Source organism: Lingula anatina, chromosome 9 (assembly GCF_051362555.1).
Source record: "Lingula anatina isolate TDL-2025a chromosome 9, LinAna3.0, whole genome shotgun sequence".
Classification (NCBI taxonomy): domain Eukaryota; kingdom Metazoa; phylum Brachiopoda; class Lingulata; order Lingulida; family Lingulidae; genus Lingula; species Lingula anatina.
Genome location: NC_141775.1, coordinates 2255343 through 2267887, shown reverse-complemented (window position 1 = coordinate 2267887; position 12545 = coordinate 2255343). Strand labels below are relative to the sequence as shown.

The window sequence follows — 12545 nt, the reverse complement described above, 5'->3', positions numbered from 1 at the left end:
CGTAAAGATCATTGGGTCAGTGGTAGCAGCCTCGTTGATGTCGTAGTTATTGAATGAATGTCAGTGTAAGATATTGAATACTTGCTCACTTATGCCGATTTTGTTAGACATGGACTAAAAAAAAGCAGAAAAAAGTAACTTTGAGTTGGCAGTATGCAGATACTTGATGTCACACGCTGACTGACGCGCGCGTGCACACGCGCGTCGCCATCTCATTCTTTCTCTGCCATACACAATTACGCATATACTTGCACAAACATATGTTTTTTAAGTTTGTGAATTATGAAAGAACGATCAATAAATGTTTCAATACTGATTGACTTTGAGTGTAGTTTACCCTCAGTAATACTATTCAACTATAATTGCTACCTGTTTTGCTATTACAAAGGTTGTTTATATATTATCTATTTTAGTTTATGTGTGTGTGTGTGTGTGTGTGTGTGTGTGTGATAAGAAAACTACTAGAAAACACAACTTTTTTTATGTACCTTTTAAATACTAGTAAATGGAATAAATGGGTTTTTTTCACACTTCCATATGTATATTTTCATTAGGCTTGAACAACGTGACTGGGGCCAGGATGAATCCTTTTGCCATACCTTGATCTTTCATGAGTCATGACAGATAGAAGTCGTCCGAGACATACCCATCATTTCTGATGCTGTGTGACATAGAGCACCACCTCAACTTCTGACATACTAAAAGGGATAATAACTCTTCGTATGAGATCTATATTTCACAATAAAAACATTGTGAATAACTCATAGAAATATAATATATTCTGTTTTACCACAAAAACGGCAGTTATAGCTATTTTTTCTGATATCTGAGGTTGTCTTTAGACCATGTGACCTCCATTGATGGCTATACCAAACTTTTTGGAAAAAAAGACTAACTTTAAATGTAAAAATGGATTCATTAACCATTGGTAAACCAGGGACTAACTTTAAATGTAAAAATGGATTCATTAACCATTGGTAAGTATGGGAAAATTGTTGTTTACTCCAGGAACATTCATTTTTTGGCCGAAACGAAGAGTTATTATCCCTTTAAAAGGGATTGTATATTATTTTTGACCGTAGCTGTTGCTAATATTATCTGTTATACTAGTAGATAATCAGTAAAATCAAGAATATGCATTCATGGTGTAATGTAGTTTGCCATTGGCAAACCTTAACTTAAAAATAAAACAATTGAGTAAAATCAAATGCAAAGATGGATTAGAATATGACTTGGTAGCAAAAAAAAAAAAAAAAAAAAAAAAAAAAAAAAAAAAAACTGACCTTGGGAAAATTAATTAAATTATATTATATGATTTAAGAATTGCCCTTTCAAAAGGAATCTGTCTGTTCATTGGCTAAACAATTATGAATTGTAAATTTGTACTGATTTATTATGAGTAGTGTATACTAATCATTACAGTGCATGTTGTAAAAATAAAAAAAAAAAACAAAAAAAAATTAATATTTTCTGTTGGTTGTATTGCAGATGATATACAAGTAGCTCGAATTTTAAAATAACAAAAGCAACAATGATTAATGAAATATAATATTGGTCCTTCATTTGTTGGTAAATTTTATATGTTGATGAAAAAATTAATATGCATGCAAGTTGGTACTCGTATTGTCTAATACAAAAAAAAAAACTATTAGCATTGAAAAAAGAACACCCAGGAAAATCTGAGTGATAGTCGGGCCATTCCATCATATTCTGTTTTTATTTTGCCACTTCTTCCCAGCACCAGACTATAATATATTCAATAATCAAATCTTCATATTTTCAATACATACGTGTTTGTGTGTGCACAGAAAAGGGGAAAAAAGTCAAAACGAGACTGGGTTACTTAAGAATACAAGAACTCCAAACGAGGCTGATGTACGGATATTGCGAGAGCAATTTTTTGACGGCACTCGAGTGTGGTTTGAATCGAGACACTTTCAGCTGAACAAATGCCCCTTGACATGCTTACTATGGCAAAAAGCTGAATAAATTCCACACATTTTTTCGTAAATTCTAAAATCCGGAAAGACCTCTATAAGTACAAACATGGGCGTTAAAGTTGGACTTGCGTAAATTGCTTTCACACATTTTTAATTTCAAACTCACTTTTTTACACAAAAGCGGCTCTGGATCAACTCAAGGCGCATCTCATCTCTAAAAATGAAAATATACATAATGATACATTGGGTACCTTAATAGCGGAGATATTTCACCCTTTTTGATACCCTGTAAATACTCGAAATTTTGGTCAATTCAAAATACGTAGACTTCCGGTTTCTCTAAAGTCCCCCTAGCGGCAGCTCAGTGGCTCCCGGGCTGTACCTACAATTAAACAAATAGACATAATGGCAGAAAAAAGTCCCTGCAGAAGATAGACAATAAAAGAGAAATTTTAGCAGATGTAGTATTTCGCAAAACCCAAGAACATTACTGCAGTTGAGTACAGTCGAGCCCATTTACGTGAAGCTATGGGAGACCAGCAGGATGATAGAACTGTTAAGGGACAGTCGAGAGAAGCAACTGGGGAAAGATCTGTCGAGATCGTCACATCGACTAATGGTGCGTTCTCCCATGACCATTTTTTGTTTCAGCTGTATACCTACGTCGCAGCAATACCGGGATTGTGCTGGGGAGCAGTGGCTTGTGGAGCTGTAATTTACTTCGTCTATCGGCGACGTCGAGGTACATGTACGTACTAGTATTGTATCAGACTATAAACTTGCAGCGTGCGTTGTGTCATTTCAATATTGCTGGTCTTCAAGGCTATTGTAAACCTTTATTATCATCTTGATACCAAAAGTAAAGTTTTTCCTGCATCTAATTATTCAATATATGCGTCTGTTTTTGTGCTGATTTAAAACAAAAAAATCCCTCGAAAATATAAAATATAGGCAATTATATTTCTTTTTGCATCGTTTAAGCATAAGCAGCTCAAGCTTTTATTGTCAATTTAAGACCTTTTTATTTTGATGTGAGATAGCAATCGGTATGGGGCGTAACTACATCCTTCAAACAATATTTTATCACGAAAATAGGCATAATTGACCACAAGTCAATGCGCTCCACTCCCGTGCCGTCATTTTATTTTAAATGCTTTTTATAGAGTTATTAAGCCCTAATTACATATTTTCCTTGAAGAAAGACGTAATTTTCGTTATCAACGATAAAATCTGAACTAAGGCTTTGAAGAAAATCGTTGACAGGAATTTGGGGTACTGGCGAAAAAATGGTGTTAGTGGGTGCTCAGGTAAAGGAGAAATTGAGAAAGCAGATTTTCAATTTTTACCCAAAAATGGCAGTCGTGACGGCACTCGTAAGATGGCATGTGTGCAAATGTTAATTGATTAAGTCTCTGAACACTGAAGATTTATTTGTTATATAAAAGAATGTATGTAAGGCAGTAAATAAGGAGTTGATAAAGGCTACAACTGTAACAATAGCTTTAAATTATTATCACTTATACAATTTTGTAGTTTGAATACATGCGTCTAAGAACAGTTTTTGTTTGTATTTCCATCGAAAAGAATTATAATATTGAATAATGATATTATAATATTTCAAATTTTAGATATATGGCTAAAACGAAATCTTGCACGGTGTGGGATAATTCCTGTTAATAGCGCTGTAAGTAATCAATAAAGTACGAAATTGTATAAGGGTGTTATAACTTACATGTATTAATCAAAAATGAAATCAAAATTTAAATTTAAAAAAATTCCAAAAGTCAAGTGCAGTCTTAACAGGAGGGTTTTTGCACTACTGCGTTTTACATGAATATCATCGTTGCAGTGTCAGTGCCCTTGTGATGTCAGTGTTTGTAATATTATGGTCTAGGTATAATGTGAAAAGCCCATTTGGCTGTTATTATATCCTTTACACATTATTTGCAGGTGCTCCTACAGAATTTGGCGAGAGTATATGGCACCACTTCACTACTCCAGTCAACAGGAGACCAAGCGTAACGATTGGACTGTCCACCATTACTGTTGGTTATAAAAACAGAATAAAAGAAATAAACACAAGCCTTGCGCGTGTAATACCTTAGTTAAAAGTTAAAATCGATATCTGTAGTCAATTATTCGTTTTCTTCGCACATTCATCATCTTATTTAGCACGAGCAACTATCGACTTAGGTATGCATTATTGCAGAATAAAATTTTGAAAGGGGTCAATTGATTTACAGGGGGAAGATCTGTTGGCTATTCCTTCTCCTGAAGAAAACATACAGAGAACATTCGTCGGTGTTTTGAGTTCTGAGACAGCTGACAAACTCAAGGCTATGTTCAGAAAGAACGTCTGTCCAGAGATCGTCCATCTTAAGGAGGGTCACAAGTTACCATCTGAGTGTCGGCTCGTGATCTGTTGTCTATCACAGAACATCAGACAAATGTATTTAGATGATGGCACGGTCTTTGCAACACTGATAACAGACGCGGAATTAAGTCAAGGTGGGTACAAAATGTAGTTATGTTAAATATTCCGCTGCGTTCGAGGTTTTAATATACATATTTTAGGATATATCAAAATCTAGCAGCAATGTAGATTTCTTCTTCTTTAATGAAATTGTAAATCCATTACATATTTATGGTTTCCAGCAATGGTGTTGATAATCATTTCTGGAAAAAAGATGACACCTGGGGAAGCCCTTTACGATACAAGTATCTACGGCAGCGTCTTACAACAGGGCCAGAACCTTTACAAGAAAGGATGCATGGCCAGTCAGAGTTCACTGTCAAGAGAGCTAACTCGTGAGTGCACAGTGCAAGATGAGTGTGTCCGCCACCAAAACTGATTTTCAGACTGTTCTGCTCAGCATTACTTGGTACGAACTGAGTTTGCTTAGACAGTTAAATTGTCTATAATCCGTGGCCGGGCACAAAAACGAAAGGCACGAAAATGAGCTATAACTAAGTAAGGATAAAAGACAGGCATTTGGATGTGTTAATGATAATATTCTGAACTTAATTAAGTACAACAAAAATGATAGCTAGTACATAAAATTCAGACACCATCCATCTATAAAAACGCCGCTTTGTATTGAAATATTGAAAGAGTAGAAATTCATACTATGAATGGTAAATTATTTTGAAAAGACAGCACAGAGAAGACTGCAAAAAAGTAAAAAAGTGAAAATCAATTTTTATTCCTAAACTTGTTACAGAAAATAAGTTCCATAAACACATTAACATGAAGACAAGCTAGCTAATTACAAGAAAGACATATTATTACTCAAATATTAATAGAAAATACATTTATTTATTTATCTACAATATTCAATTGTAATTCATAATTGACAAAGTACAGCCTACAACTTAAAACTGCAAACATTTAATTTGTAGACATCTGCAAGAACAGGAGACATTTGATTTAGGTAGTGCATATTAAATAACTACAGATGTACATGTACAATGTACGTATGAAAATTGACTGACATGCCTTGAAATTTGTACTACGCATAAAACCTCCCCAACCAGTCAAAATTATTTTCACTGACTTGGTTGAGTTTGATGTCAAAGTATATAAAATGCGCAAGACGAGTAATATACATGCAGAAAGATTAATTTTTTCATATGGATCTATGGTATATGTATTCAAAGCTCCAAACACCATAGCAACAAAACTAACATGGGCACCTATCGTTTTTTTAAATCTCAATATGGATGCAAAAGTGCCAACTTTGCATGTTAGAAATTTAAGAAAAACCTATCAGACAGAAATATCTCACAGACACTACCTTTATGATGCCTCTAAAAACGGAGTAATTTAGGTGGATCACAAATCCTAAATTTTACAATTTTACCAAAAATTTAACGACCCCTTGCCATAGACTGATATACAAATATGAAATCAAGCTACATACAGGTCCATGCAAGGAGTATTTGTTCAGCTGCATTCAACCCAATACAATAACTGCTTGTCTGTTATATTCGAGTAATAGGAAATGCAGTCATGCAGAGAAATGGTGTTGATGTCGGCATATGGATATCAAATTAATGTTTTATATATTTTGATATTAATATTTACATATTTAATTTTGATATTAATGTTCGAACAAAAATATGGTCTGTAAATGTAGATATAATGTCTTACAACTTTTTCATATTACGTATATACATGTACATAACATAAACGTAATGAAGAAACCGTTTTGCCAAAACCGGCACATGGTGTCAACTTACCCTTGAGTGTGCGCTTATCAGAAAACTTTGTGATGTTGTGTTTATCAGTTAAGTTTCACTGTTCTTCTAAAAGGACCACAAATACTCACGTGGCTGCGCATGTACCTTTGGGCAAGTTGACACTCGATGCACTCAAGAGGTAGACAAATGGACATATCATTCAATACACGTCGTCAATATGTAAACAGATACTACTTTCCATCCAATGTGCTTTGTAGTATCAATATTAACGCTTGAACGACATTTTTCAAATGATAAATAGAACAAGGGCTTGCAAAATATAATAAATAAATCTATCAGCATTGAGATTAATTTAAAAATAAAGACAGACCTCTCAAAGTTAGCTAACCAAAATAGGATAAAAGTGTTACGAAATCTTTCAGTCTTAATTTCTGGCACAGAATCTGGAAAATTTGAAACCAGAATCACTAAAATTGTGACCTTTATCGTTAAACACAAACAGACAAAACGAGAAGACCAATATTTTTTGCAAGTTATAATACCAATTTTAAACTACATATTATATTAATTACGTATTAGATGGAAATTCATTGTTGGGTAAAGTGACATAGGTCCCCTGATACCTCAAGAACTCCACTTGATTAATAAAACCCGTTAATTTTCGGCATCATCCTCATCAACTCCAGACACCACTTTCGGAGATGTCTTTTGAGTAGGCTCTGGATCATATTCTGGTCTGCAGATCTCAGCGAGGAATGCTAGAAGTGGAACATCTGTTTTCTTTCTGTTGTGCCAATCCGATGGTTTTTTACAAACATCTCCGCAATAATTTGAAATAGCCAGTACCTTGTAAGGGGTGCCATTGGCATGCATCATTTCGAGAAATTTGTAATATTTCTCTGATTCTTCCTTTTTTGATTTCAGCTTGTCCCATTTGGTTAGAATTCCAAAAAGTCTAAACTCTAAAATGACGAAAAAAACTTCTAAAAACCCCAGGCCCCTGAATAATTTTGCTTCAATGAAAAGTGTATCTATGTGTTTTCAGTACAACTTGCCATGATTTCATGGCAAGAGAGAGAGAGAGAGAGAAGAAGAAGAAAAAGAGAGATAATGCGTTCGCACTCACCTTCCCCCAGGACTTCCTCGCATACTTTCATCACTGATTCGCAATGCACTGTAGGTAGTTCCTCGTCCGCTGCAGCAACAAAAACCACTCGGTCTATGGGGTCACCATCGTCGCATTCGGGTATCTCTGCATTTTCATCGGAGATAAGTTCATAAACTTTGGTGCCTAAAGGCAGACGGCCTCTTAGGATAGCCTTCAGGATTTCTGAAAAACGCTCGTTATCGGTATCGTCTGGTCGTAGTCCGGACATATCAAATAAAACTGGGAGCTGGTCTTTTTTAAACATCTTTGTCGACGGTTTATTCTCGCATTGCGACAAATCATACTTTTTAAAAAACTTTGAATCATGTCCTGCAGAGCTGCCACACCTAGCCCTCTCCTCGTAGTTGCCCAACACTGCCGTATACATGGAATTCACAAACGATGATTTTCCGCTTCCCGCATTTCCAATTAGCAGGATATGTTTTTTGGTACAAGACACCGTGTCTCTGGACAAGAAATTGTTTTGCTGGTAATCAATTTCATCTTTGTCTTCTTCCTTTGAATCGGAAGATTTGCTCTTATTGCTGAAAAGGCCTCCCATGCTAGCACACTTAAATGATGGTGATCATTGACATGGGGAACTATACAAGGAATGACACGTCTAAGTCCTTTATATCCTTTGTCGTGATATAGAAAAGCATTCATGTAACGCGAAAATAGTCCCTGAAGATAATAATAAGGAACAATGAAAGAGAAACTGGCAGCGGGAATTCTATGCTGTGTATTTACCCGGTACCTACCGTCTACCAGAGCCACAGATCGACTTTTCAAAGGATATTTACAGATATGTCTTTAGATGAATAGACGGCCATTCCACTATCTCTGGATTTTCCCATTTTCCCTGCAACCCTTTTAGAGAGTAGTTTTTACTATTTTTATTAAGCTGTTTTCATGTATCAGTACTTACAGGCCCGTAGCCAGCAATTTCAAAGGACGCGGGGGGGGAGGTTCTGAAGAAAAATATGGACCTTTAACAATGAAACCTCCGTGTACATAGACCAATATTTACTTAGAGAAGACCTTTCCTCGGCATAAAAGGATGTTTGTGGGTCCCCCCCCCACCCCCACGACAGACCTACCGGTCGTGGTAGTGTACAGTATGGTGGAAGCTAGGGCATTTCAAAGAAAAACAGGAGCTTGCCTATATAAATATATTTGGCGTTAAAGTTAAGAGAAATGTTATGATTAATTCTTATGGTCCCCGAGGTGAAATCCTTCTGTAAAGCCCTTAAATTGATATGGCTAAAGAAAATCGTAAATCCACATAATTGTTCCTCGTAGAAAACTCTTTTAATGGATGATATTGCGGAATTTGGGGGAATTGACGTATTGTTACTTCCATTGAAGGAGTTACAGTCTACACGCAATCTTAATAAACTAATGTAAATACTTTCTGGAAAGAGATTTTAGGAATAATTATGGGCTTCTGTGCAAGAATTTTCTACTACATCTCCGGATGATATTCTAGCGCAACCTTGGGGAAATGATTATATTAAGATCAATAAAAAGATGATCTTTTATAAAACTTGGTTTCGAAAAGGAGTTCCTTGCGTTAATGACCTGATTGATAATACTGGTTCAGTAAAAAGTCTGGACGTTTTTTGTGATGAACATAATATAGATTGTAATTTCCTTGACTATCAAGGCGTCATCAGTGCCTTACCTTATGCCCGGAAAGCTGCCGTAAGAGTGTACCAAAAGAACCTTGCAGCAATAACAAATAAAAATCTTAAAATATTATTAAAATCGAAAAAAAAATTAACGAAACTTTTTAGCCGAAATTTATTTCAGAAGCAATACATTTTTAACACCCATGAAATAATACAACGTATTCTCTACCCGATATAAATGACCCGTGATATAGAATTAACCCGAGCCCCCATGTATGTTTTGTACCACTGGTTTCTCTCTCTCCTTAAGACATCCATGCATACTTCACGCGCTGCTAAACAAGCAGAATAAGAAGAGTTTGTGTAAATTAAGCAGCGAGCGATAGGACGCACACGCTACTGAAAGCTACATGTGACAAAATACTCAAAGACTATAGAATTCGATATTTATTGAAGGAGCATTAAGACTTATTATTTCTGAAAGAAAGAACTAGCCAGGTTTCGGGTTTGTCGCAGAGATAGGCACTGATTATATTTTAAGCGCTGCAGGAATAAGTTCCGTACCAGGAATGGTGATAAGAATATCTTATTGCATAACTATATACCCTGTAATATACATGTAGTCATACTGACAGTCAATGAAAACGCATCAGAAAACTTTCTTGTACTTTTTTACCGATAATCGTTTCCAACCATATAAACGAGTACAAATGCACTTGTTTTGTCATAAAAGAGTTTAAGTCACTCGCATGTTTAAAATTTCCGCTTCAGTGATTATGTGATCAGCTGTTACAAAATCATGTGTTTTTCCTGTCTCGTGATAAATAAATGATGCGTTTTCATTGACTGTCAGTATATATACCCTGTAATGCGTTTTGTCATATTTTTAAATGACAAGGTACTTTGATTGAGGAAGAGGAAGACAGTAAAGGATATGGGCCTTACGTTTATAATAATAATAATAATAATAATAAATAGACGGTGTCGATGGGTATACGTAGCCATCGCATATTCCCGCCCATCCCCATAGAGCAGCTCACCACTAGGGACCACTTACCACACACGCACGTACACACACATCTCATTCATCCAAAGGTATTTAAAAATATAAATGTAAAAAAATCTACAATGTTAAAAGAATTTAGAATCAACCAACCCCCAGGGACAGCCCAACCCCCTGTTGCACTAAAATTCAAAAGTGCCCATGCACATTTCTGAAGATGGGTATACTATAATCACCAAAGTTTCAACTTCCTACCTGCAATGGTCTAGGAGAAAATAGCAGAAACTACAATGTGAAAAGAATTCAGAATCAACCATCCCCCGGGGACAGCCCAACACCCTGTTGCACTAAAATTCCAAAGTGTAAATGCACATCCCTGATGATAGATCTTCCAATTCCCATAGTTTCAATTTCCTATCTCTAACGGTCTAGGAGGAGATAGCAGATACAATGTCACAAGTATTTAGAATCAATCACCCCTAGGGAGAGCCCAATCCCCTGTTGCACTAAAATTCCAAAGTGCCCATGCACATCCCTGATGATGGGTTAACTATTCACCAAAGTTTCAGCTTCCTTACTCTAATGGTCTAGGAGGAGATAGATGAATTTATTGTCGTTTAACGAGTCAACGTAAATGTGTTAGAGAAGCGAGTCAGGTGAGGAAATGAGTTCAAAGGGCGGGGAATTTGAGATGCGCAGATTGAGTATTGCGCAGTAGGCCACACTTTTTATTTTTATGGATGACATCCTCTGGGTACGCCAAAATCGGTGCGAGAGGGCGAAAAAAAAACAGTAAAAAAAAATTCTGCTTATGTAAAGGAATGCTGTCAGAACACAGATGGAAACACATATTTTACCACAGAAACACGACTCAAACTAACAATATGTCTTTATCCATGCTCACAAAATATTAAAGCATTGTGAATTCTTCGTAGAAATGTAAAAAAAAAGTCATGAATAGATATACTTCATATTACCAAATCTATTTAAGGTTATTTCATGCATTCACTTGGTATAGCAATCAATAAAACAAATATCAATCAAACAGTGTGTCTTCATTTGTATTCTCAGAATATTAAAGTATTTTGAACACTTCACAGAAATGTTAAAAAAATGATGCAAAGATATGCTTAATACTACCAAATCTATTAAAGGTCATTTCGGACGATGCCATTTTGTCTACTTCAACTCACACGAAGCAGCCAAACTGTCAGGTGGCCTGTCCGACCTTCAGCCCGCCAAATACCTCGACGCCCTTGTCGACCTTTTTTTCGCTACAGAAAACCTGGTATTGATGTGCTGCTTTGTACAGAATCTCACAGAAATTTTTCGGGCGATAATTGTTGGCCGCCGCCAGCCTTTCGCACAATTGTAAAAAGGTGATATCTCCATGCCCAATAACAATGGCATACCAATCCAAAACGACGGCGACCGTTCTCTTTATGACTTTTATTGTTGTGTAATTTGAAAGTAATGCTAGAGATGAATTTGACGGCAAAGCGGCCGCATTTCCACGTGGCGATAATACGCATGCGCAGAAAGCGTTTGCGACAACCGACTTCGTTGGGGGCTGGGGGGGAATTTTTTTTTTTTTTTTTTTGGAGAACGGGCGAAAATCGGTGCGTGCGCAGGATGTCATCCATAAAAATAAAAAAGTGTGGCCTTAATAGTATAAAAGGAATAGCGAGACGAGTAGTTTTCATTCGAGACTGTTTCAGCCGTCTGCGTCGGATTGGTGAAGTAAATCGCGAATGTGTTAAAAAAGGAGGCAGGACTAGGATTCGGATAGTGAATTAAGATTCTGTAGACGAACGAGAGAGCAGAGATTTTGTAGATTTGGTGGTAGACGATAAAGAAGAGGGTAACGAAGATACATAAATAAGGACAGGTGATGTAAATAAAAAAAGTTCAGTCGGTAATGTGGCAGACACGTTCTCGTTGTTTAAAGCCTATATGGGAAAAACAGTTCAAATAGTTGAAAAGAGAACACGCAAAAGAAAGTCAAAGCCAATACAAAAAGTTCAAGACGGTATAGCAAAAATCATAATTTACGGGAAATCAAAAACAGTTAGAAATAAATACCGAAGTAATTGAAAATATTCAAAAAGCAGATATGTTAATTAAAGGTACATACGAACCGAGCATAGGTGGAGCGTGGATTCCCAGTAACACATGTAAACCACTTCTACTAGATTTTTATATGACTCAATTAAATTCTACATGCCATATACAGAATAAACAGAATAGATCACTCGATCAGCCATAAAAGACCTTTAGACTGCTCCTTTCTTTAAATTTTTGGTTGTAAATTTAACCTACTTTCGTGACCTACTTTCCTGCCCCATTGACATACAGCTTAGAATGCCAGCAGAAAAATACGTTCAAACATCATTTTCGGGTAAAATTAAACAATGCCTTTTGGTAATTCTCTTAGTTATACTACTTGAAACTATATATGCTGACATTTGGTTGGTTTTTGTGACAAAAAATTGACTTTGTATGCATCTTTAAGGATGAGCAGGTAAAAGAAGACCGAAAGGTATTGAAAGAAAGCATTGACATTTTACAAAAGCGTAATAAACACATAAGAATAGCAGAGAAGTCAAAAGCAGGTTGGAAAGCGG

At 36.0% G+C, this 12545-nt stretch overlaps 2 protein-coding genes across 2 annotated transcripts; one reads left to right on the top strand and one right to left on the bottom strand.

Annotated features, from left to right (window-relative positions):
* Positions 1–3896: 3896 nt before the first annotated feature.
* Positions 3897–4792, top strand: LOC106156489 (uncharacterized). Its single transcript, XM_086994811.1, has 2 exons — positions 3897–4448; positions 4596–4792. Exons 1-2 carry the CDS (start codon positions 4280–4282, stop codon positions 4790–4792), a joined length of 366 nt encoding a protein of 121 aa, XP_086850937.1. The 5' UTR covers positions 3897–4279.
* A 539-nt stretch (positions 4793–5331) lies between these two features.
* On the bottom strand, positions 5332–7880 carry LOC147759769 (uncharacterized). The gene is made up of 2 exons (XM_086994810.1): positions 7267–7880; positions 5332–7102 (listed from the first exon to the last, which is right to left on the bottom strand). The coding sequence occupies exons 1-2, from the start codon at positions 7847–7849 to the stop codon at positions 6795–6797; spliced, it is 891 nt and encodes a 296-aa protein (XP_086850936.1). The 5' UTR covers positions 7850–7880; the 3' UTR covers positions 5332–6794.
* Positions 7881–12545: the final 4665 nt, after the last annotated feature.

Coding starts and splice junctions, on each gene's coding strand:
- LOC106156489 (XM_086994811.1), top strand. CDS start 4,280: ATGTTCAGAAAGAACGTCTGTCCAGAGATCGTCCATCTTAAGGAGGGT. Junction 4,449..4,595: donor AGACGCGGAATTAAGTCAAG/GTGGGTACAAAA, acceptor TATGGTTTCCAG/CAATGGTGTTGATAATCATT.
- LOC147759769 (XM_086994810.1), bottom strand. CDS start 7,849: ATGGGAGGCCTTTTCAGCAATAAGAGCAAATCTTCCGATTCAAAGGAA. Junction 7,103..7,266: donor CGAGGAAGTCCTGGGGGAAG/GTGAGTGCGAAC, acceptor TCGTCATTTTAG/AGTTTAGACTTTTTGGAATT.